Source organism: Bombus pascuorum, chromosome 8, assembly GCF_905332965.1.
Source record: "Bombus pascuorum chromosome 8, iyBomPasc1.1, whole genome shotgun sequence".
Classification (NCBI taxonomy): Eukaryota; Metazoa; Arthropoda; class Insecta; order Hymenoptera; family Apidae; genus Bombus; species Bombus pascuorum.
In genome coordinates this window covers 2,339,974-2,367,326 of record NC_083495.1, presented here as the reverse complement: position 1 = coordinate 2,367,326, position 27,353 = coordinate 2,339,974, and the positions used below count along the sequence as shown (strand labels likewise).

At 35.8% G+C, this 27,353-nt stretch overlaps 7 protein-coding genes across 13 annotated transcripts; 4 read left to right on the top strand and 3 right to left on the bottom strand.

Moving 5' to 3' along the window:
• The first annotated feature begins 66 nt into the window (after positions 1 to 66).
• Positions 67 to 4,054, top strand: LOC132909716 (engulfment and cell motility protein 1). The gene is made up of 7 exons (XM_060964686.1): positions 67 to 319; positions 484 to 777; positions 848 to 1,276; positions 1,727 to 2,143; positions 2,212 to 2,649; positions 2,730 to 3,036; positions 3,108 to 4,054. The coding sequence occupies exons 1-7, from the start codon at positions 188 to 190 to the stop codon at positions 3,269 to 3,271; spliced, it is 2,181 nt and encodes a 726-aa protein (XP_060820669.1). The 5' UTR covers positions 67 to 187; the 3' UTR covers positions 3,272 to 4,054.
• Positions 3,796 to 6,878, bottom strand: LOC132909719 (uncharacterized). 2 transcript variants are annotated; one of them, XM_060964692.1, is made up of 9 exons: positions 6,573 to 6,878; positions 6,040 to 6,293; positions 5,832 to 5,955; positions 5,626 to 5,751; positions 5,104 to 5,549; positions 4,777 to 5,026; positions 4,532 to 4,704; positions 4,282 to 4,447; positions 3,796 to 4,200 (listed from the first exon to the last, which is right to left on the bottom strand). In XM_060964692.1, the coding sequence occupies exons 2-9, from the start codon at positions 6,219 to 6,221 to the stop codon at positions 3,997 to 3,999; spliced, it is 1,671 nt and encodes a 556-aa protein (XP_060820675.1). In that variant the 5' UTR covers positions 6,222 to 6,293; positions 6,573 to 6,878; the 3' UTR covers positions 3,796 to 3,996. The 2 variants fall into 2 exon arrangements, with proteins under 2 accessions (XP_060820675.1, XP_060820676.1); XM_060964693.1 differs by having other exon boundaries at positions 5,832 to 5,946; positions 6,573 to 6,875.
• A 595-nt stretch (positions 6,879 to 7,473) lies between these two features.
• LOC132909718 (RNA polymerase II-associated factor 1 homolog) lies at positions 7,474 to 9,927 on the top strand. Of its 2 annotated transcripts, none has more exons than XM_060964691.1 (8): positions 7,474 to 7,707; positions 7,787 to 7,879; positions 7,944 to 8,268; positions 8,350 to 8,493; positions 8,568 to 8,671; positions 8,772 to 8,988; positions 9,078 to 9,321; positions 9,406 to 9,927. In XM_060964691.1, exons 1-8 carry the CDS (start codon positions 7,634 to 7,636, stop codon positions 9,888 to 9,890), a joined length of 1,686 nt encoding a protein of 561 aa, XP_060820674.1. In that variant the 5' UTR covers positions 7,474 to 7,633; the 3' UTR covers positions 9,891 to 9,927. The 2 variants fall into 2 exon arrangements, with proteins under 2 accessions (XP_060820674.1, XP_060820673.1); XM_060964690.1 differs by having other exon boundaries at positions 7,478 to 7,707; positions 9,403 to 9,927.
• Positions 9,928 to 10,121: 194 nt separating this feature from the next.
• LOC132909726 (CCAAT/enhancer-binding protein gamma) lies at positions 10,122 to 11,863 on the top strand. Of its 2 annotated transcripts, none has more exons than XM_060964710.1 (4): positions 10,122 to 10,272; positions 10,618 to 10,725; positions 10,808 to 10,964; positions 11,046 to 11,863. In XM_060964710.1, the coding sequence occupies exons 2-4, from the start codon at positions 10,618 to 10,620 to the stop codon at positions 11,147 to 11,149; spliced, it is 369 nt and encodes a 122-aa protein (XP_060820693.1). In that variant the 5' UTR covers positions 10,122 to 10,272; the 3' UTR covers positions 11,150 to 11,863. The 2 variants fall into 2 exon arrangements, with proteins under 2 accessions (XP_060820693.1, XP_060820694.1); XM_060964711.1 differs by lacking the exon at positions 10,122 to 10,272 and adding an exon at positions 10,390 to 10,497.
• Positions 11,864 to 11,960: 97 nt separating this feature from the next.
• On the top strand, positions 11,961 to 13,192 carry LOC132909725 (NF-kappa-B inhibitor-interacting Ras-like protein). The gene is made up of 2 exons (XM_060964709.1): positions 11,961 to 12,182; positions 12,388 to 13,192. The coding sequence occupies exons 1-2, from the start codon at positions 12,084 to 12,086 to the stop codon at positions 12,892 to 12,894; spliced, it is 606 nt and encodes a 201-aa protein (XP_060820692.1). The 5' UTR covers positions 11,961 to 12,083; the 3' UTR covers positions 12,895 to 13,192.
• Positions 13,193 to 13,245: 53 nt separating this feature from the next.
• Positions 13,246 to 16,426, bottom strand: LOC132909723 (fatty acid 2-hydroxylase). 2 transcript variants are annotated; one of them, XM_060964703.1, is made up of 6 exons: positions 15,061 to 16,426; positions 14,676 to 14,901; positions 13,903 to 14,063; positions 13,649 to 13,781; positions 13,445 to 13,564; positions 13,246 to 13,384 (listed from the first exon to the last, which is right to left on the bottom strand). In XM_060964703.1, exons 1-6 carry the CDS (start codon positions 15,349 to 15,351, stop codon positions 13,299 to 13,301), a joined length of 1,017 nt encoding a protein of 338 aa, XP_060820686.1. In that variant the 5' UTR covers positions 15,352 to 16,426; the 3' UTR covers positions 13,246 to 13,298. The 2 variants fall into 2 exon arrangements, with proteins under 2 accessions (XP_060820686.1, XP_060820684.1); XM_060964701.1 differs by having other exon boundaries at positions 13,445 to 13,781; positions 15,061 to 16,218.
• Positions 16,427 to 16,551: 125 nt separating this feature from the next.
• On the bottom strand, positions 16,552 to 26,844 carry LOC132909717 (sodium- and chloride-dependent transporter XTRP3). 3 transcript variants are annotated; one of them, XR_009658593.1, is made up of 13 exons: positions 24,139 to 26,844; positions 22,037 to 22,269; positions 21,803 to 21,823; positions 21,381 to 21,602; positions 21,102 to 21,212; positions 20,776 to 21,017; positions 20,527 to 20,671; positions 20,243 to 20,444; positions 20,013 to 20,172; positions 19,764 to 19,926; positions 19,467 to 19,667; positions 18,861 to 18,928; positions 18,290 to 18,412 (listed from the first exon to the last, which is right to left on the bottom strand). XR_009658593.1 is itself a non-coding variant. In XM_060964687.1 (12 exons), the coding sequence occupies exons 1-12, from the start codon at positions 24,386 to 24,388 to the stop codon at positions 18,260 to 18,262; spliced, it is 2,103 nt and encodes a 700-aa protein (XP_060820670.1). In that variant the 5' UTR covers positions 24,389 to 26,842; the 3' UTR covers positions 16,552 to 18,259. The 3 variants fall into 3 exon arrangements, 2 of the variants coding, with proteins under 2 accessions (XP_060820670.1, XP_060820671.1); XM_060964687.1 differs by lacking the exon at positions 18,861 to 18,928 and having other exon boundaries at positions 16,552 to 18,412; positions 24,139 to 26,842; XM_060964688.1 differs by lacking the exons at positions 18,861 to 18,928; positions 21,803 to 21,823 and having other exon boundaries at positions 16,552 to 18,412; positions 24,139 to 26,842.
• Between the last annotated feature and the right edge of the window lie 509 nt (positions 26,845 to 27,353).

The window sequence follows — 27,353 nt, the reverse complement described above, 5'->3', positions numbered from 1 at the left end:
TTCAGACTTGCGCAGAAAACCTGACATCAATCATTAAGAAATAGAATATACATATGTTTGATTTATGGTGGGGCGAACGAGAGAGACCGACAGACGCCTTGCGATTTAGTATAAAACTATCATGATGGCCGTTACGTTATCATGACAAGAGATACGTCAAATGTGTTCCTGATTTCGTTGGTCCTTCATGTATACACAAACAATAAAAATGCCGGTCCAGAAAGATACAAATATCGTAAAAATTGCTGTTCAGATGACGGAACAAGTACCACAACTTATTGAATTTAATCAAAAACATCCACTTACTGCTATTATTCAGGTACTTACAAATTAAAAATTAATAATTTATTATATATAATATATATAAAAATTTTGTTAGTATACGTTTTTATTGATATTCTTTAAGAAAATTTGCCTAAAATTAAGTGTATATAAGATAAAGGCTTTATGTAAAATGAGAATTATATATTTTATTTTTATTAGGAATTGTGTAATGGGTGGGGTCTTTCTGATTCTGAATCATATTCATTACAATTTTCGGAAAGTAACAATCAAAATTATATCACAGAAAAAAATCGTAATGAAGTAAAAAATGGTAGTATTTTGAGATTAGAATTTTCCCCCTCTAAAACAGCCTGTGATATTCTAACCAAGCTCAATAATGGGACTTTGGAAGAAAAAACTACTGCTTTGCAAAAATTGAGCACTCTTAGCACAGATATGACATTTGCATTAGAATTTATTAACAAGCAAGGATTAGCTTTAATTATATCACAGGTATTACAAATTTGTTTCTTTAGTTTAGTCATGTTATTTTATACTTTATTATAATTTATAACATACATAGGTGGAAGGTGAAAAGTATAAGGGAAATGCACTTGCATATTCACTTCAATCATTTGTGGAGCTAATGGATCATGGAATTGTTTCATGGGATATACTAGAGACACCTTTTATTAATAAAGTAGCAAGCTATGTGAACAATCAAGCTGTAATTCAAGATACTAGTATTATTGAAGCTTCACTTAGCATTCTTGAAAATATAGTATTGAATTCATCAGGAAAATATGGACAAGTTGAAAAAGAAGTTACATTTCCTAATCTAGTGATGCATTTACAAAGTGCTCGTCCACAAATACAACAAAATGCAATAGCTCTAATAAATGCCTTATTTCTTAAGGCTGATTTATCTAAACGTAGAGCTGTTGCTGCAACTCTTCAATCTAAACAAGTTAGAAATGTATTTTTGACGAATATCATACAATCTACTGGTCAGGTATAAAATCGTCCTTTTTCTTATAATATACCGGATGTACAAAAAATTAGGGAAATACTTTAGGAGTATATAGTACTCATCAAACCAAGCAAAAAAAATCTTAATATACAACAGTTCAAAAATCATTAGTTTCTGAAATTACAAGCTGTTTTTGTCAGTAAGACATTACCTTTACAACATATGTTTAATATGTCTCCCGTTCATTTCAACATTCACTTTACCATGTCTTCTCATAGGAACATGCATATGTTAAAAGATTCCTAGCATTTCTCTTATTTCTTGACAGTAGTCTTCAATTTGTTGTATCAACTCATTTGACAAAGTAATTGGTTTGTATTATACACTTAACATCTTGTAAATCCAAAACTAGTGGTTTTTGGATCCACGTTTATTAAGACCTTTTTACATGTACCACATATAAATTTATGATACAATCAAATTTAATTATAGGTTGGTGCAGAAATGGCACACCAATTATATGTACTTCAAACGCTTATGTTAAGTTTGTGGGAACAGCGTATGATGACAAAAATGGATCCACAAGATCAAGATGCACATGATAAGATTAAAGAACTTCGAAGAATTGCTTTTGATACTGAAGGAGCTGTAGGTGGAGATATTACTGCTAGAAAACAGGGTCTTTTTGCTAAGGATTATAAAAAATTGGGTTTCAAATATGATATTAATCCTGCTCTTGATTTTACTGAAACTCCACCCGGCATGCTTGCTTTAGACTGTATGGTTTATTTTGCACGTAATCATACTGAAGCTTATACTAAAGTTGTTTTAGAAAACTCTTGCAGGGCAGATGAACATGAATGTCCTTTTGGTAGAACAAGTGTGGAGCTTGTCAAATTACTTTGTGAAGTAAGTACTTACATAAAACTTAACATAAGCACTTAAAATAAATTAAATTCTCCATTGGATTTGATTAGGTTTTACGTATTGGAGAAGCACCTAGTGAACAGGGACAATCATATCATCCTATGTTTTTTACACATGATCATCCTTTTGAAGAGTTCTATTGTGTATGCATAGTCCTTTTAAATAAGACTTGGAAAGAAATGAGAGCCACCACTGAAGATTTTGTAAAAGTATTTTCTGTTGTCAGAGAGCAAATTACTAGAGCACTTCAGTGTAAACCTACAGCATTGGATAAATTCAAAAATAAATTACAACAATTAACATATTCAACAATTACTAATTTATGGCAACAAGAAAGGACTAGCAGGGAAGAGTGGGAAAGTCATGCAAGACCCATAGTTGAGCTCAGAGAACAAATTACACCTGAAATCTTAGAACTTATTCAACAACAACGCTTAGGATTCTTAGTAGAAGGCACTAGATTTATGAAATATAGCGCTAGAGGACAGGTATTGGTCGTCATATATTTCATAAAATATTAAATGAAACGATATTTTTGTTGCTTTAACGAACATTATAATGTATATAGAGAATCAAGGATAAGTTCTGGTACGTTCGACTTTCACCAAATCACAAAGTATTCCATTATGGTGACTGTGATGAAAAATCAGTACCAACAATAGATGAACTTCCTACAAAATTAGCTGTTGTTGAAATTCGTGCTTTACTGACTGGTAGAGATTGTCCCCATATGAAGGATTTGCAGCGACGGAAAACTACGCATCAGTTGGCGTTTTCATTAATTTTAGACTCTGTAGAAGTCTCAAGCCTAGATTTCGTTGCTCCTGATGAACAAGTTTTTGATTATTGGACAGATGGCATTAACGCTTTACTTGGTATGTTGTAATGTTATTCTCGCCTTTAACTAACATTTCTTCGGATCCAAAAAAGCATGTTTTATTTATAGGTAGTAGAATGACCAGTAAAGAGGCGGAAAATGATTTGGAGACATTATTATCCATGGACATTAAACTAAGACTTTTAGATACAGAAGGAATTGATATTCCCCAAGATCCGCCTGCTATTCCCGATCCTCCATCAAATTATGATTTTTGTTATGAATTAAAATAAGAATTTCGTCTTATATATGTTCAGTAATTTAACATAATAATTTAACATAAGATATATTGATAAGGTAATGCTTAAATATTTATATATTAAAGAGAAAACTAATTATAAGCTATAACAAGCTATAATAAGCTATTCTAGACTATAATTTTTATACATACAACTAATTTTTAGCATCTTTTATTAATGTTGTTTGAACACAATACTTCTAATTATATACATAAATTTTTAATTATATAAACCAAAACTGATACTTTAATTAGGTACAAAAACGCAGTATATTTTACCAAAGATACATTACATGTACAAATTATATACATATAACATTTTCAAAATTATTTGTATATATCAAATTTATATTTACATGATAATATATCCCATCTTTTTTATCTAATGATCATAAGAGGATAAAAATATAATATTATGTATGATTCCTCTAATAAATTTTTATTTAAATTATTCCAATCATGACGAAACTTTATTAAGAGAGAAAATGTAATGTTTAAGGTATAAAAAATTTATAAATATAAATCAATAAATTATTTATTGAATCATTTCTTATTCAATATCATGAGTAAAAAGCTATAATATTAAAAGCAATAATCATCGAGATTATGTGCAGGTACATATGTGACAGTTGACATAATGTTAATTGCTTAATTAATAACATTTTCAATTTCTTAGAGGTGCAGTATTACCGAAATATAGTAATTGCAATTTATCATTATTTACATGATATCTTCTGAAAGTATCTGGTAGTTTTGTGGGTCATTTGCTTGATGATTTGGAGGACATAGAAAGAATTCTATAAAGTTAAGAACAGGACCTCTACTAAAGGGATTCAAATATCTTCCTTTTTTGTCTCGTAAATACGAGTACCGTTTATAATTAAACATTTCATTTGTTGTTAAATTCATACATGCATGTAAGACCTGTATAAAGAAAAGAAGTCATTACAAATATAGATATTATATATAATATTCGATGTTAAAAGAGTAAATTTTGATATTTACTGAAGTACATGTCAAAATCCATCCAAGCCCACAGAATACTAATGCTTCTAGTACACCCAATACATATAATAATTGGATTCCTTCAATTGCCATACAATAGCAAGCAAAATAAATAGTGAATGAACAATTTATTGCTACACACATAACAAAAAGAAAGAACCACATTCTGTAATAATAATTAATTGGTTAATTATAGAAAATATTGAATTATAATTTTCTATGATTAAATATAAATTGTATTAGATATTACCTGTTTTTCAAACCTACACAGTTATATATAAACGGGCAGTGATGATCAAAATATGTAACACATCTGTTGCAGATTCTGCAATGCTTAGCTCTTAAAGGCCTAAAACATCTACAGCTATGACACAAACGTGACAATACAACATTTCTTTTTTTCCATTTATCAAAATATGGAATCTGAAAGTAAAAATCGTTTTATGTAAAATGGCTATATAATATTTTATAATACATCATAGAATTATAGAATACTTGTTTAATTGCTCTATAGTAGGTTTCACTATTCTGGGGTACATAACCAGGATCTCTTCTGTTTGCTACAATCCATGAGATCCACATAACAATGTTCCAATAAATAAAACAATAGTGACTACCACGTAAAAGATTCCATGTTAATGGAATACATTTTAATAAATACATCGGATATCCCCATAAAAGGACAGATATCACAAATAATAATATAGGACCTTTACTGTTTCCAGCTCCACCAAATAATAATGCCCTTAAAGGAGAAGCAAGAATAAATATCTCAATTGATAACATTTTCTGCAAAACACTTTACAAAAGGAAATTACAAACCAAAGTTCATTAATCGGTGGAATCCATCTAGCTCGCCGTTTCTGTTCAGCTTGTAGTATTCTTACAATTTCTGAATGTCTGTGACTTTTTGCCAATTGTAATGGTGTTTTACCATTTTTATCACGAGGTTCTAGCTCAATCTTGCTTTTTTCACATAATATTTTTACACAACTGACATTTCTAGAAAGACATGCTAAGTGTAGTGGAGTGGATCCAAAGTAATCTGGTTTTTGCAAATCTACTCCACTATACATAAGTAATCTTATTAATTCTGCATGACCTTTATATGCAGCCCAATGAAGTGCAGTATCTCCATTTATATCTGTTAAATGTCCTAGTGCACCAGATCCTAACAAAAATGCTGCTGTTGCAAATTTTCCAAACATACAAGCAGTCATGAGTGGTGTTAAGCCTTTAAAATCCGCTGCATTAACAGCAACTCCAGCCTAAAATCAAATAAAAACAATTTAAATGTAGATAAATAAATAATAAGCTATGAAATTGTTTATTTCATTTTAATACCTTTAACAATAGCTGAACTATTGCACTATGACCTTTTCGACAAGCCCAATGTATTGGTCTTGGTCCTTGAGTCCCAAGACAAGAAAGATCAACTGGTCCATTTCGTTCTATTAAATATCTCATTACCTGTAATATGATAATAAACATAGTAGTTAAAGAAAAAGAAATTTATTCTTTTTGAATAAAATTAATTAACAAAAGCTTACTTCAATATTTCCATCCAGAGCAGCCCAGTGGGCAGGAGTATATCCCCATTCGTCCCTTGCACTTAATACGCTTAAACCATTTTTTTCTACCAATTCATCGACTGCCCCAATCTCACTAAAAGAACTTTTTAATTATTTTGATCATCCTTGTATTTATTCACACGAATAACATTATATTTATAAAACTAATAGTGTGCACTGCAGATACCCAGCTCTAAGAAGTTCAAATATTTGTTTTGTTTCATCAGATGGAGTTTGACCTGGTGCAGTTTCATCGGCATAAATATTATCATCAGGGCCATTTCTAGATCGTAATTCAGTGCCTTTAGGTGGTTCATGACTGTGATGAGTAGTGCTAGAAATTGGAGTATTTGGTAGATGCCCGACCATGTCGGGATCTGGACTTAATTCCCATACGGATCTTGCTGCACCAGGCCCTGTTACAGGGCTCACAGGATATACCTAAAATTAACATTAATTTTTATTATTAATTAAAATTTGAAATTTAAAAATGTTCAATTTATAATATAAAATCAAAAAATTTATAATTCCCGCCGAAACACAAATTTAAATTTGGAATTTTAAAAATTCCAATTTAAAAATATAATTTAAAATTTTAATTTCTTTTTTTAAGTCTTTAATATGTATCAAATTATTTTTTCATATTTCACAAAGTTCCAATTCTTCCATTATTGTTTGTACGATATGCTTTATATGACAAAAACTTTAATCAAAGCTTACTTTGCAAAACGTTGCGAGTTCCGGATTTACACGTTCGTGTTCGGAAGGTGTCCTAAAAGATGTGCCCTGTACAGAAGATGCTCCACCTTCCGGAACGGTTAGTCACAAAGAAATATTTGGTCCAACCATGTTTTCTAATCTTTTTTTGTTATACACCTTTTCTCTCAGCGCGACAGATTCTAGAACAATACGTTCTTCGTAATAGCACTATGTCAAGTTACAAACAGCAGAGTTCGCATTTCTAAATGGGCTATCGTTGTATGATATTGCGCATTTAAATCAATACTTTGGTTGAATAAACGCCTGCGTACTAAAATTAGCAAAATCCTGAAATTTATACTATGTATGGTACCTTTTATAATTTCGACATAAAAATATGCATTTTATTATGTTTTATAGAATCACCAAAATCAAAATGGCATTTCAAAAATTTGGTGAAAGAAACTAATAATCTGTTATGATAAATGAAATATACATATATATAATACTTGTATAATTTTTTTTTTATTTTGATTTTTTTTACAATTTGTCCTGAAGGACATTTGGTAAAGTGTTATATCTTATTGGTGAAAAAAAAATAAAATAAAAATAAATATAGCATGTGGGTGGCTACCCCCAGCGGGGTGACAGCTTCGTTTTTTCTAAGTTATATCTTTTATGTTTGTATAATGATGACATATATAATTATGTTACATGACAAATATAATTGTTAGATATTATGTACATATAAATATCTAAATAGTCTACTTTTTAAATATTTCTGAAATTAAACAAGTATCGCTTTCCGAATTTGAATATGTATTATGATTATGAGCAGAGAGAAAATGAGAGTGTTCACGCTTTTGATTGGCGGTCAAGTAATTCAGCACTTCGCCGCATGGTGCAGCACTTGTACTGTGAAACTGGAAATACAGGCATGAGTACTCTCATTTCTGGTTTGTGTGAGGTATAAATACGTGGCGTCGGATAAACTGTTTTTAGTACACAAAGTGTAGTTCGCGTTGTGGAATTAAGAGTTTTGTAATGTCTAAAATCTGTTAAATGTCATTTGCTAATATAATATGGCTCCTACAATTCAAACTAATGGTAATACAGCTGAACGAGATAAACGTACGACTAGACCAGCAGAGAAAAGGTAAGAGATTTGATTCTAACCTATTTTTTTTTTTGTTATAACAATGATATTTTATACTCTTTTATTATTTTTATTTCAGATCTGAGTTAATATGTAGAGTTAAATATTGCAATACATTGCCTGATATACCATTTGATCCTAAATTTATTACATATCCTTTTGCATCTACTCGGTAAGATCAGATATTTAAATATCAATAGTAGTTTAAATAATGTATAATTAATTAATATTCGTAGGTTTATTCAATATAATCCAACTTCACTCGAACGTAATTATAAATATGAAGTATTGACAGAACATGATTTAGGTGTAGAGATTGATCTTATAAATAAAGATACATATGCTGGAGATGTGAATGCTCAATTAGATCCTGCTGACGAAAAACTTTTGGAAGAAGATGTTCTTACTCCACAAGATTCTAAAAGATCTCGACATCATGCCAGAAGTGTGTCTTGGCTTAGACGTACTGAATACATTTCTACAGAACAAACTAGATTTCAACCACAAACTGTGGATAAAGTTGAAGCTAAAGTTGGTTATAGCATTAAGAAAAATTTCAAAGTGAGTCTTGATATTTATATGTTTTATTTGTACTAAAATTTTTTTCACTCGCATAAAATTGTGTTATATTTGCATTTATAGGAAGAAACATTATATATGGACCGTGAAAGTCAAATAAAAGCAATAGAAAAAACATTTGAAGACAATAAAAAGTCCATTGAAAGACACTACAGTAAGCCAAATGTAGTACCTGTAGAAATTTTGCCAGTATTTCCAGATTTCAAGGTATTTTAAATACTTTTATAGGATATAAGTATGTATTTTAATTCTTTTATTATTTTTCAATGGATCTTTTTCAGCTATGGAAATATCCTTGCGCACAAGTTATATTTGATTCAGATCCAGCACCAACTGGACGTTCTGTGCCAGCTCAAATTGAAGAAATGTCACAAGCTATGATTCGGTAAATTCATACATTTTTTTAGTTCGTTAGTACAGTAAACTATAGCCAATGCTTGATTTATAACATTTTACGAAATATTATAACAGAGTTATTATTTTAGGGGTGTAATGGATGAAAGCGGTGAACAATTTGTAGCATACTTTTTACCTTTAGAAGAGACATTAGAAAAGCGTAGGAGAGATTTTGCAGCTGGTATTGACTATGCAGATGATGATGAGTACGAGTATAAGATGGCTAGAGAATATAATTGGAATGTCAAGAGTAAAGCTTCAAAAGGATACGAGGAAAATTATTTCCTTGTCATAAGACAAGATGGGGTATGTTTTACATTAAAATTACATTAAAACGTATGTTTTACATTAATTATGTGAGATATATGTATTTTATTATTATCTGTGTTATGTAGGTGTATTATAATGAATTGGAAACGAGAGTACGACTTAGTAAACGTCGTCAAAAAGTTGGACAACAACCAAATAACACGAGATTAATAGTAAGACATCGACCACTTAATGCTAATGAATTCAAAATGCAAAGATATAGGGAGAAACAGTTAGAACCACCAGGAGAAGAAGATGAAGATGAAGAAGAGGAGGAGGAAGAAGAAGAAGAAGAACCTCAACAAGAAGCTGAGAAAGCAGAAGATAGAGGTCATTAATATTATATAAAATTCTATTAGCTATGTATTATGCATATTTTTTTAATAATTTTATGATCTATTGTTATTTTAGAAGGTTCTGAAAATGAAGCCGAATCTAGAGCATCGTCAAGAGCATCTTCCCGAGCATCATCAAAAGCATCATCCCGAGCATCTAGTAAAAAATCCCGCTCTCGTTCGAAATCTCGTTCTAGATCGAAATCTCGTTCTGCATCACCGTCAAAGTCTAGATCTGCTTCGTGTTCACCTTCTGAATCCCAGTCTCCTAGGTCGCACAGTAAATCAAGGTCAAGATCTGGTACTCCTCAATCCAGAAACTCTTCTAAATCAAGATCCCAATCAAAATCACCTTCAAGGTCACGATCCGGATCTCCGGCTAAATCTCGTTCTGGATCTCCAACTAAATCTCGATCTGAATCTCCAGCTAAATCTCGGTCTGGTTCACCTTCAAGTTCAAAATCTAGATCGAAGTCGAGATCTCCATCTCGATCTCGATCAGCTAGTGGCAGTGATAGCGAATCTGGTAGTGGCAGTGGTGAAAGTGGTTCTGAGAGTGAATGAATAATAATAATAAGAAAAATAATAATAATAATAATAATAAGCAAGATGAAAACCTATGTATATATTGATTGTTATAAAAGTAAAGTAAAATGCAGCGACATCATATGCAAAATTTTTAATAATAAAAGATAATCGATGAAGGAGGTTACATTTTTTCAAAACTATTATATTTAGCATAGAAATGTACCGATAGAGGGCAGTCTGTGTTCCGTTACGTGCCTGTAAGCTTCTTTTAAGTAGCATTGCATCATCAACATGACGTATCGAAACTGTGTTTTACCGTGACACGCATGATAAATTATTAGCAACAAAAGTCTCAATTGTGAAGCTTTTATGGTGATACGAGATCAAGAATTTAGAGTATTTGTATGGAATATAAAAAGTAAGTAAAATTTCACATGTACGTAACGCGACATCTTTCGTCATATGAGTTTGCCTTAGAGTAAGTACTTACGTACTCTAATCGTTTAAAATAGACTATATATTCTAAAAACACTGACCGTAACTTACATGATGTGACGTATTGTTTGTTATGGATTTATGATTGTACATAAATACATTATATGCATATATTATTTGAGTTTACTACATAAATATTTAACAAAAAGTAATTGAACAAGTAACAACGCGATATTTTATTTACAAATTTAACAATATATTTAAAGCACTTAAAAGTAGCATTCATGAAAGTTTTTAAATTGTATATATCTTTTAAAATGAATTGTAGATGGCACCCAAAAATAAAGAAAATACATCTGGAAATAAGAAGAAAAGACAAATTTCTGAAGAAGAAGATGATGAAGATTATCGACGGCGCAGAGACAGAAATAATCAAGTAAATGAAAGCAATTAATTATTTTCTAGAAACTATATTGAAAACATTTATATATTTATTTAATATTCTAATATTTTTTTAGGCTGTAAAGCGTTCTAGAGTTAAAAGTAAATTACGTACACAACAAACATTAGAACGTGTAAATCAGTTAAAAACAGAGAATGAATTACTTGAGGAAAAAATTAAGATGCTTACAAAAGAATTAGGATTTTTGAAAGACCTTTTCCTTGCACATGCAGGTATACAGATTTAAATTATGATCATGAAATCGTAATATCTTTTTATAGTTTTTAATGTATGTGTTATACTTATAATTTTAGGTTCTAGCCAACATTCTGTAAGTTTTCAAGATGTAGACTTAAATGCTCTTTTGGCTGAAGACACAAAACCCGTGGAACAGGTGAAAGAGACATCTAAGCCATAGGCCAGAATAAATTCCACGTGAAACAAGTAACGTGGTATTGATCAGATCTGAGATGAAGATGCACTTTGGTTCGTCTATTTCTAATAAAATGTCAGACTTCTTGGAAAGATGTCTGCTTATAATCGACTTTTAATGAATTTAAAATGCATGATATCTTAGTGTATGCAGGTCTTTGCATGTGAAATTCATTATTATTGGAATCTCAAACACTAAATGAGACAAGCAACAAAATTCAAAGACTAAAAAGTTGACAATGCATGTAGAGATCAAAATTACTCTCAATGGAGGAAATGATATGTTACATAAAGAAACATATTGTATTTGCAAAAAAGATAGGTGAATAACAAGGCATGCGTATAATACATTTAAGTATGTTTACAGCAGTAAAAATTTAATGATTCCACAAAAAGAAAATATTTTGATAATAAATTTACATGTATATAGTAAACTCTTATTTACTATAATGATAAAGATAAAATTCTATGAGTTACAGTTGCTTTAATAGCATTATTTTAAGCATTCCAATGTAATTGAGTTTTCGATATTTACCATTAAATATTTTATGCAACTGAAATATTATATGGAGGAAGTTTTATAAATTATAATAAGACAAAAATTTATTTTAAGAAACTATATTACTATAGAAGATATTTATTGTTATAATGTTTGTGAAATGTCAAGAATTTAAAATTAAATAAATTAAAATACCCGCCAGTTATTAGTATTTATTCAATTTGTAAATAAATTTATATTTTCCGAAATGGGACATATCTTTGATGAGAACAGATAGTATACGTTTCCCCTAGGAAAACACCTGTCTTCATTCTGTTACTAGAGTTAATGTTGACTTCAGTGATTTAAGTTATTTTTTTAATAATGGCATGAGTTTTAATATCGGAAGTAGATATAGCGCAATTTAAACGAAGGATTGGATATGGGGAAAACAACAAAAGTAGTTGTTTGTGGAATGAAAGGAGTAGGAAAGACAGCATTGTTGGAACAACTCATATATGGAAATGTCAATGTCAAAACAGTAAGAATATAGGTTATGTTTGCATAAAAATCAATTGCGGTACATATATTTATGTATATTTTTATATGTGTATTTTTTTATGTATATATTTATATGCGGTAATATATTTCTACGTCACATACTAATTCTCAATTTTAAATTTGTATTTTAACTACAACAACGTATTATATTTATTTATGTCAAATTATATTTTATAATTTAAAAGGAAATTCATCCTACAATCGAAGATGTTTATGTCGCAAATATAGAAACTGATCGCGGTACGAAGGAAAAAGTGCGATTTTATGATACTGCAGGACTGGAATCTCCTCAGAATAATGCAAATAATCAGCAACTACCTCGACATTACCTTGGTTTCGCTGATGGATACGTTTTAGTTTACGATACCGCAAAACCTGAATCTTTGGATGTGTTGTTTCCATTGAAAAAGGACATTGACAGGAATAAAGACAAAAAGGAAATAATTATGATTGTTATTGGAAATCGAACTAAAGCTGAGGAAGAATCTCATAGTTTGGAGAATATAGCAAGCAAAGCCACCAATTGGTGTACTAGAGAAAAACTGAAACATTATGAGGTAAATGTTATGGATAGAGCAAGTTTGTTTGAAGCATTTGTTAATTTATCGTCTAGGTTGAATCCTCCTACGAATAAGAGCACATTCCCACAGTTAAGTATGGGTAGAAAAAACATAAAAGTTGATGGACTTTAATCACATTTATTTATAATCTTAATCTATAATTAATCACATTTGTTTATGTCACCGATGATGATGGTATTCTTTTAATCATTGATACTGATTTACTTGTTTAGTATGCTCAAAATATTTTTATATAAAATAAGCGTATATTCAAAGGATCATGTACTTAAACCATCAATTTGCTGAGGTTCTTATAGTAATGAATAATGATACTTTCTTCTCTGAAAGATTTGGCTCGATTCTATGTATGTATTGTACATGTATCTTGTGCATTTTATTTTTTGTTTGTACTTAAAATATATATATATATATATCATCAAACGAACGATAGTACATTATAATTGACTTCTTTTTGTACTGTTTGCTTGTTATATGTACATAGTTCGTATATAATTTACCATTACGGATGGATCGATTTACCATTCAATGGGCTTCAACAATTGCCGCAAACAAATATTCGTTCTGAATATGTAATCCCATAGTTTACTGGTGATACCAAAACCTGAAGAACAAAGTTTTTATTTATGATTCGTCTAGTTCTTAGAAAGCAAGTAAATTTTACCTAGATCGTGATGTAAAAAATGATGATAGTTGTGATTCCTTTTCATTAAGTACATATATGTTCCAAACTTCGGTGCGCCATGATGTAGATAATAATGTATTAAATCGTAAAACATATAGCCTATGAGACAAATTTTTTTTACATTTGATACATCATTGATATTTATGATAAAATCAATAAATATAAATATTTTAATACCAGTACCTGTCGTTGTACCAGAGAGTATAAAATAAAAAATCGTTTGTGGAAACACCACATTATAAATCATTAGTAACAGTTTTGCTACCAATAAAGCTGGTAGAATAGGAAATACTAATCTTCTTTTATCAAACGGCGCCTATTGAACAAAAAATAAAATCATTATGCGATTTAAAATTATTTCCATATATCGATTTTATCGTCATTTTTTCGTTTTCCTTGTAACCAAATAAATTTAAAGACTGAAAATTACTTTTTACCTTGTGATGAACACCGTGTAGTAAAAAGTGCAAAGTAATAAATAGTTTCGAGTTATCGGGTGGTTTAAAGTGAAAAACTTCACGATGAAATACGTATTCTAACATAGTCCATATGAATATACCGAATATAAAAGAAATTAAAGGTTCAAACACGATGCTTTCTGAAAGTTTCAACAAATAGAACAAAATAAATTAACCCTTTCGCATCGGAGGACGAAATATTTCGCCACGTAATTCGTTCATATAAAAATATTCGTTCATATGCATGAAGCTTCGGACGAGATATCTTGCGTGTCCTGTCGTTGGAAAACGTGCGATACGTGTCGTTCAACGATTCGCATAAAAATTAATTCGTAAGACACTGCGTTTGTGAACGTAAAAGGGATTAGGAATGTTAAATAAAGGAAATGTTGTATGAAATAGTTGAAAGCATGGTATTACATGTACATAATGTTATGTTACACTGACCGATGTGCGACTTTCAGTCGTAAACATTGGAAAATGGGAACGTGAAATATTTCATTCAAAACATCACATGAACAATATTGCGTTGCGAAATATTTTGTACAAAGCGTCGTATGAATGACATTGCGTTGCAAAATATTTCGTCCAATATGTACCAGGAACAACATTGCATGGCGAGATATTTTATACATTGATATAAAGGGATTAATAAAGTTATCATAATCCTTAATTAAGTAATGTGTGCAATAGAAATTACTGTGACTGATAGAAAAAAAAAATAAAAAATAAATTGAAAATGGTAAAAATACCGGTATTGATGGCAGCGATGCGTGCCAATCCGTTATAAAAGAAGTAGAGAGACACTGGAATCCATACTATCGGTATCAGATACCAAGGAGTAATTGTTAAACTTTCTACGATGTTTGACTTGAAAAGTTTAATATCCCTATACACTGGTAAATTGACCCATTCCCAGTAATGATGACCCAGTGAACCTACTTGTCCAAGTATAGCTTTGTCCCAATCGATCAGATTCTATAAACGTTTAAATGAAAACGTCAGTTCGTAACTCTCGATGAATTGTTCCATTTATATTTGTCGAACGTTATTTTTTAAAGTATGAAATGTCTAGTACAAAATTCGAAGAGAATACATACAAGTACATATTGCAATAAATTTCCCTGTTGTACTTACTTCGTATTTTTGATATTTTTCTTGATTCAACGTGAAGTCCTGCAACAGGTGAAATGCCGCTTGCGAGTGGGGAAATTCTTCGAACGCCTTCTCTAAGCTTCGATTTTTAAAGTATCTCAATATCTTCGTTCCACCGGGGTGATACCGAAGAAACTTTTGTATATTGTAAGATTGATTTTGATAATTAACTAAAAAGTCATTGTTTTGCTTGTTTTCGATTGATTGTAATTCAGATTTGGATTCTGTGGTACGCTTGCGTACATCGCAAATAGAGTCCGTGGTCTTCGCCATTGAAGCGATCAAGCTGGTTGTTATTCGCAATCACCGGAATATATTATTGGAAAAAAAGTTAGAAAAAGTTGTGTATATATATGTATATACGAAACGTTGTAATTCGTCGATAGACCGATGGTTGAGTAATGAGCAGAAGTCCGCGAAATATCTACTTTTACCGGTCGAATGTTTATCGTGGCACACTTGATATCTGATAGAACTACGTGTATACGGTTATCGTACAAACAGACAAATCACATTATCTTTGATGTGTTTCCTACCTTGATAAGTTTCTATCCATACGATGACGTCACCGTTTGACCTTTTAATGTATCTTTAACTCTTGCTCTTTTTGTCTTTTTTGTAGTAGTATTTGAAATCGTTAGAAATTATCATTTCAATAGGCTAAATTTCTGTCATTTACGGACTTATACAGTAGTTATAGCTCGAGAGTTTCCTTCCTTCTGGTGGTGATTATATTTATCACACAGTAATAATAATGAAAATTATTAATGAAGGTCGATGTCTCAGGAATGTGCTTAAGCGGATGATAATGTTGTAGTTGCAGTGGACACGAATTCGCGCAAACTGACGGTCTGATCAGCTCAGTATGTCAAAGCAATCAAATATGTATCGTGGAACGACCAACCACTTTTATCAACTTATGTCCATCTCAACTTGTACACTAAGTCTGTATAAGTCTGCTTTTGTGAGATTTTCCAAATAGAGCACTTTCTGTAAGTCATCAATGGCTCTAGCCTTTTCCTACTGCATATGCATAATATCTACTAAGAATCTGCAGGGCGCATCAGGTTTTGACATTCTCCAGACGACTCTCTGACTTGCGATTTTAATAAGTTAGTATCTCTCGTACATTGCTGAATTGTATTTTCGAAAGTTGTAGTCTGTGTACAGACAAAGGATAGTTATCGGAAAATAAATATCTATCGCTCGGCACACGATCGTATGTTTCATTCGTCAAAATGTCAGTTCGCCCGGATTCGCGTCCAATGAAACCACAGGCTAGCAAAATTTATAAAATCGCTGGATGCTGCATGTGCGGCAATAATTATATTACGTATATCTTATTTCTTACATTTAAGAAATCGTACATTTGCTAAAAATCGGTATTTTCTTGCTCAAATTCCATTAAAACAGAATCGAAGAGGAACAAGCAAGGAAAACATCGATAGATACATAGGTATTCATAGAATCGTGTACTCGGCAATAAATAAGCTTTTATTTAAACGTTTTGGATATTTGTGTATACAATATACCCTATGTACGATCTATATTTAAATGTCTACGCAGCAACGATCATGCTCCGTTATGTCAAGTGGAAAAAACAGAAGAACTGAAAGAGGGGAGAAAAGGAACGGGGTAATACCCTATCACGAAGTTAATCTGATTGTGAGCACACGCGCTGCCAAAAATATAACATTTCAAGCATCGCGATGACAATGCAACGCGATGAACAGTGTATCTTGATATTCTCTTTTCTGTTAGAATTGTTATTGATGTTTTCGAGCCAGGTACTGACCTTGTCAAACGAGTATATTACATCGCTTGACGGAAAGATATCCGCCCTTGCGTTTGCAAAGTATCTGTTCCTCTGTAATTGGTCATTACTGACCGAACGTAATCGATCCTAGAAATTAGAGGAAACGAGAAAAATCAACGAAGACGCGAACCGCGCGTGTACACAGTTTTCTCAATCTCTCATTTTCGGTTTTCTAAGGAACGATTGCGCGACCGATACCGACCACGTTGAGCTCAAATTGAACTTTGACAAAGATTCGAATCATCGCGAAGAGATTTCCACTTCGTGGTTCTTCTCTTTTCTCCATTTTTCTCTCTCTTGTTAAGTACGATCCTGAAAATTCTTCGACCCAATCTCGACATATCTGCCTCGGAGACATTCAAATTTCACGATATTTCGCGATCTATCTCTGCTTTAAGTAATCGGGTTTCTAGCAATTTGGAAGTATTACGAAACTCAGTGAAGAGATACCGTCTATACACTATTTCCTACTCGTATAGTTCTATTTAGGCGAGTAGGTTTATAACTTCTAGTTAGGTTTCGATATTTGTAACTTTTCTCTTTTGACCATTTCTTCTCTTCTCACCCCTGAGGTTTGGAAGCAATAGGAACGTAGGCACCGTCTAGAAATCACTCGAAAATTTCAAAACGAATGATCAATTCTATGTACTATGAATATCTGTACGTTTCGAAGGTTTCATTTTTAATTTGACGAGCCTTTGTCAGAATATTTCATTGTTTAATCCGTAACATAAGTAGACGGTACTCTTTCTAAAGATACGAAGAAGGGAGGCTAATATCAACGCGATTCGTTTCTTCGCGGAAGAAGTCTAGACTTAATAATGCTGCCGTAAGGGGTTCGTGCGTAATTCTGCATTTTTTTATTTTTTCAACTTGCTGTATAATACCGATCATACGATCAAACAAACGAACTAGATGGACTGGACAAAAACTAATCGCTTGAAGATATCAATCAGGCCAAGTCAAAGATAATTTAGATCTCAATGAAACCGAGTCAATCGAACAAAGCTAGCAAGGCGCAATGAATCGATTTCGAGTGCGATTAGAATCGGCCTCTCTCTCACTCTTTACAATGCATTCTGTGACGCCGAGTATTTTTTTGAGTTTTCTCCGCTTTTCCGTTTCTTATTTGCTTTGTACACGTTAATATCGTGTCATAAGTTCGACGGAAAGTAAGTATTGCTTTCAAAAAGCACCGATCGTTCAATTCTTTCATTCCTCGATTCGGATTTGCAATTCGTATCATTTTAAGCGTCTCCTAAGAATTGAAATTCCAAAGGGACTAATGTTCGATTATCCTTCTTTCCCTGATTTGTTTGTAAGAAGAAACGACGCGACGAAAGATCGCGGACCCGACACTTGCTTTTAAAAGTCCATCACTTCCATTTTGAAGGGTTTACCCTGAAGCTTGTTGGGGACGATCTTCGTTATGGGCGGTGCACTGTTGTTGTCATCGTCACTATTCACATCTTCGTCCTCTTCGGGAAAATCTTCGAGACGGTCATGGTACTCGTCCAACTGAAAATGGAGATTACTACCGTTAATTACAAGTGGCCACGTTCTTCCGTGACCGAGTCGTGAACGAACAATCGCAGCTAAGGCTATGCGTGATTTGTTCGAAACGCAGGCCAGCCAGGGCGTGTTCCTTATTAATGAAAGAAAAGTGCGGTGCCAGTGAGATATCAAAGCGAGAAAGCTCTTGCCCGGTGAACTCAAGTACCGGGTTCGTTGGTTTTTCTTTTTCGCAGACAACATGCCGACTTCACGCGATGTCTAAAATCTGGCGATCGGCAACGTTTTCTAAGTCGTAAGATTTACAAGCCGAAGAAAAAACACCTTCTTCGCGTTTCCTCCGTTTGCCTCTTCGTGCTCGAAGATCATCGTCTCAATAGAAACAACGGTGCAAAGCACGTAAAATTAAGCTAAGAGCATTCCATAAACGATAGTACGTATACTACGGACTCACGTGTAAGGTAGCTATGGAAGAAGCGATTAATCGACGTTACCGCACACAGAACGGACGCTTTCCTATAACTGCAGGTACGTCCAACGTAAATCTTAATGCTCGTTCAGGCTTAATCGACGCACCTTGAGTATGTAATTCCTTTTTCTGACTCGCACTCGTGACGCTAACAGTGTAAGCACGTCTCTCGGTGCGCCAATTAAGTCACCCTCTATTACGATGACTAAGTCTCTACGTTGTCTAGACAAGCATATGAACGTGCTTCGCGTGTTTTATCCATAGTTAATCAAGACTGGTGATAAGAGACGAATCGCCGAGTCAGTGAAGCGAAATGATATAATTCGTATAAATAGTGAAGGTGGCGCAATTTTCTTGGTTTAAGATAATCGTGTTGCTCGATTTATCGAGCATACTTTTCAAACGCACGAAATAGTCCTTGGTGAACGTTCGAGAGGCTACAGAGTGTAAATAAAAGAAATACACAAATGCAAATGCGTGTGTCGTGATGTATACGATTGAACAGAGAGAATAATGGAGGATGAAAGAAACGTCGAGCGGATGTTGGTGAAATGAGCTCATCACGGTCAAAGATTTTCTGGATCTACTCACATCAACATCGCCCATCATCTCTTTGGTAGAAACAGTGGTATCTATGCGTCGTATACTGCCTTGATGAATGTCAACGTCCAGCTTGACACATTGGAACCGCCTCAAAAGAAATACGATCGGTATTGGCGCGATGCCCGCGAAAATGATGACGACCGCTATGGCCAACACCCAACCGGGATACGCGGTGGGTACGGCTATACCCTGAAAAGTACAAGAGGAAATATCGAGGTCGAGACGTATTAGAAAATTTGGCAACGGAAGAAGTGAAAATTCGAGAATTTGAAAAGTTTTTCTCACCCGTGACGCGTCCCATGCAGAATATGTGGGCTTTTTGATAAACATGGACGCTATACTGGAAAGGAGAATGCAGACCATGATTATGGGGGCAAGAAATCGCCAGGTAAATTGCCAATATATCCCTGGTCTGTATCCTGTCATTTCCTCGATATCTTTCGTGAATCTGGAGAAGAATTGTTTCCTGTTAATTAAACGTGAAATGTTCCCTTAAACCAGGAAGGACCATCAAGTATGAAAGTTTTAGCATACTTTTCGTGACCATAAACGAAAATGACTGAAATCATTTCCATGAGCGCGACCATCACGAGGCCGATGGTACCGGCGAAACTGTCGAACATTTTTAGCCAATATTCTCCAGCACCGGTACAGAATATTAAACCAACAAAGAAGCAGATCGTACAAACCACCCCTAAGAAAAAAAATTATCGTTTATCGTGTTTGCTCTATCGTGAATAGAAGATGACGATGATCGTACCTACCTGTTATGTATTGCTTCTTTATTCTCTTGAACAGATCTATGTCGAAAATGACACATAACATGCCTTCTAGTATACCGATCTGGGAACCCAGACCGAGTGCTAGAAGCATTAGGAAGAAGATACAAGACCAAAACGGAGCGCCAGGCAGCTCGACTATTGCCTGGGTGAAAACTATAAAAGCCAATCCTGTTCCTTCGGCAGCCTAATAATCGATTAATTTTTAAAAAATAATTTAAAAACCGTCTTTTTAAAACACAAATATAAGAAAAATGTTTGTAGATTACATTATCCAATTGCTCGCTGAGACTGCAGGTTTCAAGTGTGAAGTTCATCGCAGATGCGTTTAACGTATTTACAGTTTCCTCGTATTCTCCCATGGTAATGTTCTTGTACGTTATATATCCATTTTGAAAAAGTAAGTCTATGTTACTGGAACAAAGAAATGGAATTGTCCGATCGTTAATAGTCTGAATAATCTTCCTTGTTTCATTCCTAGAGATTATTTCATGGAAATTAAATAAAAATCAGTTTACCTCGCCAAGCACTTATCGACGTTTGTCATTGCCTTAAAGCCTAGAATGGCGAATATCACGACACTCGCGTAAATAGCGGTGAAGGCGTTACAACCGCTAACCAGGAGCACATCCCGAACGCAGTTGTTGTCCGGAGTGTTGTAAGAACCGAACGCGATCAAGGAACCAAATGCTAGCCCGAAACTGTAAAAAACCTGCGTCGCTGCGTCGAGCCAGACCGTCGGCTCTAACAGTTTCTCGATCTGCAGATGAAAAAGGCAACCGTGAAAATCATGTGAAAAACAATGAAACACGAGAGTCTCATCGAAAAAGTGGAAATTAATTACCTTTGGCGTGTACATGTGGGCTAATCCAGCGCTGGCACCTTTTAACGTTATTCCACGAATAAAAAAGATAGTAAGCACCAAATACGGGAACATGGATGTAAAATATACCACCTTTAAATCAAGCAGAAACATAAGTCGTTGACACAGTATATCTGACTCTCGCATTTACACGGAGGAAAAGGCGGACGGGAAAATGGAACAGGAAGTAATTCGAAGGGAAAGTAAACAACCACCCGCGAGGAAAAGAAAAACCAATTAAAACACTTGACGTTTTCCTACCTTTCCCGATGATTGTATTCCCTTCATCACAATAAAGAAGACGACGATCCAACTCAACAGCAGACAGAGGACGATCCACCACTTGAGACTCTGTCCTTCTTCGATCGACGGTGCCGCGTCCAATGTGGTTCTGTACCAAAAATATGCAGTTTCCGAACTCTTCACGCATTCTTCGACTGGCTTATTATCAACCTCTGGACATCTCGCCCATGGTAACGGCTCCTGCGTTGAATCGTTCGTTCGTCAAAAATTTACCCTCGACATCGTTAATCAGAACCGCGTTAATCAGAAAATATAAAAGCGTCTAATTTGCAATTTCCTATAATAAGAACTACATCATGCGCGACGCGTTCCATTTTGTCTATTTCCTTTCCAGGCAGACTAGTGAATGCAAACGAAAATTGAAATCGACAAGTACTTACGTTGAACTTAATCGTGACAGCCTAATCGAGCAGCATGAAACATAAATTGTATTCGTTAATCGAACGATCGCGAAACTGTTCTGATACCCGGTGATTACAGCACCCGCGTATTCCATCGATCAATTAAACGCCATAATCGAGTTGGTATTAAGCTCGTTTTCGATCGTCGGAATAACAACGGCCTACGGTTTTATTGACTGAATCGATCGGTCATCGGAAAACGAAGGGACTCACCTCGAGCGAATTAAAAAGATAATAGAAGCACCAGGTAATGATGACGTTGTAATAAAGCGCCACGAAGAAGGTGACGATGCACGATGCTATTCCTATACCGCCTAGCCATGGATGTATCGTGTTCCATACACCAAGGGCACCCTGTCGCATTCGTTGACCGAGACCCAGCTCGATTAAAAAGAGGGGTACACCCTCTAGGATTAGCATCACGAAAAAGGGGATGAGAAAGGCACCTGAAAAGCGTCCCGTGCATAACATGTTTTACCCCTGGCAATTTTCTTTTTTCTTCTTTTGCTGTCTAAAAAGCGAGATCTGTATTCTTCCTATTCTTTCTCTCAGTAAAATAATATCGTTCGCTATCCTCTCCCCTTCCTCACCCCATCTCTTGTTCCTCTGACCCCTTATTACAAAGTGAATGCCGTAACCGTTCTCTTTTAATCTCTCCCATTTGCCAGGACTCGGCTGTGACCCTGCTTAGAGAATATTCTTCGTTCCCTTTTTTTCGCAGTAGTCTAGTTTGAGACAGCCGCAGCCGGAGTGTCTGGTACGGTATTGATCGAGTGACGCGTATCTACGTATACGTACATACGTAGGTACACATTCCATCTTATTCGAACATTCTTTACCAATTTTTTTCATCCTTCTCGTCATTCCGATCGAAAGAATTTCGGGAGTGTCGATAGGCGGCATACTATTGATCAATCGTGTCACGTACGATGTGATATTACCGCGATTACACACGTCCCCAGCGTAAAAGGCTGGATCGTTCAAGTATGCGGCACGCGATTCTCCTGTAAGACTTCTCGATAAATCGTCTGACCAAAATTCCTGATTCTACTTATGCCATGTTTCCATGGGTCGTTCGCTACTCGTCTTCGTTATTATTGTATTTCAAACATTTTGAAATACCAATCCCTAAACTGTTCTTCCAGAAAAACGAAAAAAAAAAAAAAAAAAAATAAAGAATACTACTTATCTAAAAAATTGGCAAAGGTTTCGTAAAAGACAGAATAGACGATCCATAAACCTGATGCGGATGTGAAATTGTTACGTGTCTGCCGATAAGAACGTTAAAAATCGATCGACGCGCGTCGAACGTCGGCGTCAGGCTGAACGATGGCCTCGACATCGGTGTCGTATTGTAGCATAAGGAAATTTCCATTGAAAATCGAGTAGAACCGGGCTCGTTTTTGGTGCAGTGGCATATACGTTCTGGCGAATCATTAACACGAACGCTGACCTAGCCAGAACTTAGCTAGAGGAAACGCGCGGTTCGGTCCTTGCGTTCTGCGCAATAGTAGTCTCTTTCTCTCTCTATTCGTCGGGTCTTGGCTTGTCGACGTTCGTAACACTGATGGAAATTTCCACGACGAAATTCGCGGGGGCGTCCGATTTAACGGTCGCGTAAGCCATGTCCCTGTGACGTAACGCCTTACCGTCGTGATTTCATTCGTGCTTCACCCGCCACCCTTGTTCGCGCATCCACCCACGTAAACCAGCTATGTCTATTTTCGCGATACGTGTGTTTCCGTTTCGTTTTCATTGGAATGTAATCGAGTTACGCCAACCGAGGTATAGGTCGTGGATAGAAGAAAGATCATGGATAGGGAGAGCAGAAGGTTCAAGGGCGAATTTTATAGGATTTTATTAGTTTCCCCGGGTTTCTCTCTGTATTAGGATATTCGGGGGGGAAGTATGGAATACGATAGCCGGAAACCAAAGACTGTTCGCGACGTTCTCGCTGGTATTTCGAAGATCCGTGAAACGCTTCGAAGATATATATTTTTAAGCGGATAGGCATACGGCGAGGGCAGGAAAGGGAGGTTGGTCGAACTATGTGACTGAAAATAGCGTATAACGTTGCGTTTTACGTGGCCATTCGATTATAGCGGCTTTAGATCCATCTCCGTATTAGAGAACGTTTTCAAGGAGAATAGGTAACGATTCAAAGTTCAAGTTTGATGATTTATGCCTTGGTCGATGAATTTCACAATTTAATAATGCAATTTCGCTTATGCATCCTTTTTTTCTTTTCGAGGAAAGAGGCGATAGAGACGAAATAGAAAGAATTAAGAAATCGCTCATCGACAAATATTACTTACCTCCTCCGTTTTGTTGGCACAGGTAAGGGAATCTCCAGATATTCCCGAGACCCACGCTGTAACCGATAATACTGAGGAAAAATTGCATCTTGCCGCTCCATTCTGCTCTGTTTTCTTCCTTGGTTTCTTGACTGCCAGCAGCATTTTGATTTCCGGTTATCACGATCGTCACGTTCTGACCTGCCTGACGTTCCTCGTTCAACGGAGCCAGCTCATGCCCATTTCTCGTACTCTCGTTCTTGACTACCATGCTTCACCTCGAAGTTCCTTGTTCCAAAGACAAATTGTTCAATTTCCGCCTATTCTTTCCTTTCCGTATTCAACGCTCTGTTTTTACTGCTTATATTCTCCTCCTTTCCTTTTTTCCTGTCTTTAGATGCTTTTCGCGTTCGTCGAGAAACAAGCCAATAGACCAGCACAGATCGGGATAACCGAGCCAATGTTTAAAGGTGTACAGATATATTTTGAAAAATCACCACGACGATCAATTACTGGCACGAGAGACAAGGAAAACGATAAATAGTGGCAGCAACGAGTGACTGCTATCGAGAGCAACAACAGTTTAACAATAACAATAACGACGAAGACGTTAACGAATGTGTTAACGACGCCGACGACAAAGACGAGAACGAGAATGACAACGGCAGTTCAACAAAAGGCCCAACAAGGATCTTAATCGTTACGTTTAACTATAAGAATAATTTTTATTATCTGCTGTGTTTATTTCTTCTTCTCTCTGTTAATATAATACCGTTATCCTGAATAAGTTAGATCTCTGTGTAGAAAATATCCCTTAGAATAACGCGGAAGGCATGCCTGGTACGAAGAACGCGGCTGTTCGTCGGAGCAGCTCCTACGCGGACGCAGGCTCCTTTCTGTGAACAATAGAAGGGAAAAACACACAGTGGGCTATTCTTCTTCTCCCTGTTCACCTTACCGTGCTTTCTGTCGTAAGAAATCGTATTATTCTTTACTATCGATCGGTTAAAGTGTCGTATGGACGTTCACGGAAGTTAGAACTCGTGGTTTGAAATGTGTTCGTAACAATATACGAAGGAAGAATGTGGCGATGATTCAAAGAGATCAACAGAATTACGTGAGAATTATGTGATTCACATTGGCAAGGCTGAAAATCAACGATTCAAATATCTGTCTCGGAGCAGCAAGTATAATCGATACGGCGTGGATTGTATACGAGGGAAAAAATCGTCGTATATCGGACGCAATTTTTCTTTTAATATGTACGCTACGAATCGAGAGATTCGTCGTTTTCTTAACGATATCGGATCGGTTAACGAAATAACCAAAAGAAACACGACATACGTGAATTACGAGACGAATCAGAAGAAAGGAAAAGGACAAGGGGGTGATTGAAGAAAGGTGCGTGTACAACGATCGTTGAAAGGGTTCCTATTTGTACGAGCGAGAACATCAGTTTGTTCGCCGTGCGAAAACGATGCATCTAAATCATGAAAGATCGCCACAGCGGTCCAGGCACAAGGAGAATCACTTTAACGACTCGAAGGAATCGAAGGAATCGGAGGAAGCTCACGTTTCACGTTGCTAACAGGATTATTGTCCTGGAACATGCCCCCGATCTTCCGTCCTCTCTTTCCTTACACTGTGACACCGTTCTTCTTTCAATTTTCTCCTCTTTCGTCTTCCGTGGATGCTGATGTTTCTTTCGATTGCCTGTGACATAAGCTTTACAAGCGAGGGACAATTCTCGTACTGTAGAAAATATTAACGACGATTTACTAAATCGGCAGCGTCATTTGCATCGCGGTCATGCTTCTCTTTTCTCGCGCACACTCCTTCTCTTTCTCTTTAAGCTCGCTGTCACAATCGTCGTACCTATACTCTCGAGTGTATATGTTGTTCAAAATGTGATATAGGGGACGTACACAGAGCAAAGCTGGCTGCCGCTGGATCGCTCTTCTTGTCCTGACAAAACTCACGAAACTGACCGAACTCGAATCGTATTCAATTATTTCGAAGTGGCGGTCCACTGATTGAACCGGTGGTGCTCGCTCGAACGTAGATAGTAGACGCGTGGTCGGGGGAAAGAAGGAATAATTTTTGGAGCCATGTAGTTCGGTTCCGTAACCTCCCTCCTCGCTCAAACCGGGCTATTTTTTCTGGCTGCTACGATCAGTCCCACCTTTCGTTTTTTCGTTCCTCCGGCCTCGGTAGGCCTTTGGTGTTTCTCGTTCTCTTTATCTCTGATTGGTCGGCTGACAAACAGCCCGCGCGAATTCTTTCCGCTCTTCTCAAGTTGCTGTGCCTGAAGAGACTCTAGCAACGCGCCCCGTGCACATGAACGTCAATAACCAACTGAACCACCGTTGCGCGGCTGTGTGCGCGCGCGCTTATGCACGCACGCGAGGGAACCAACGGGACGAAGCAGACCCTGGAGCTTCGACGCTTCGACAAAGCTTTGCACAACGCTTTCAATTCCCGATTGGCCGTAGTAATTATGTACATATGGCGCATACGCTCTACGGTCACGCTCTTCCGACTCCCAACTGTCGACTCTGCTCTTCCCCACGAACTAGACCGCTCAACGTGTATCAGGAACGGCCGAGTTGCCACTGGCCGACTTCCTCGGGGAGAAAATCGGGAGAAGGCCGTGAGCAGAGGGGAGAAACTCGTTCGAACTGATCTATCCCTCTGTACCGATATATTCTACCCAAAGAGGACGAGGCTATCTTTTCCTTGTCCTCTGTGTTTTTGGTCAACGTTACGTTATACCCTGCAAGAAGAGTAGGAAGGTTGACGCGCGCGCGCGCGCGCCTCGTTGCACATCGATCTTCGTCGCAGCCAATCCCCGCCATTTTCGTTTGCCTCTATTGGCCCACGATCTCGACTTTCCTCGAGTCTTTACAAATAGAATTCGCCTTATTTTTTTTCTACTTTCGACAGACGTGCTTCCGACTCTAATCGATCGGCCACCAACAAAGTTTACGCTTTTACTGACCTTCGACCCTCGAGACCTAGCTCCCTCGAGGTTCTTACTGATCGTTAGCTAAGGTCAGGTGGTTGCACCATGAGTGAAATCATATTGAAGGTGAATAGAAACTGAGAGCGGTGTACATTAAGGAAGCAAATAGCGACTGGTCTGCTTAAAAACAACGGTGTTTACATACAAGGCACTCTAACTCCCTTGTCTCTGTTTCATTTCAATTCGTTCCGGTCGATTATACATTGTCGTTTAC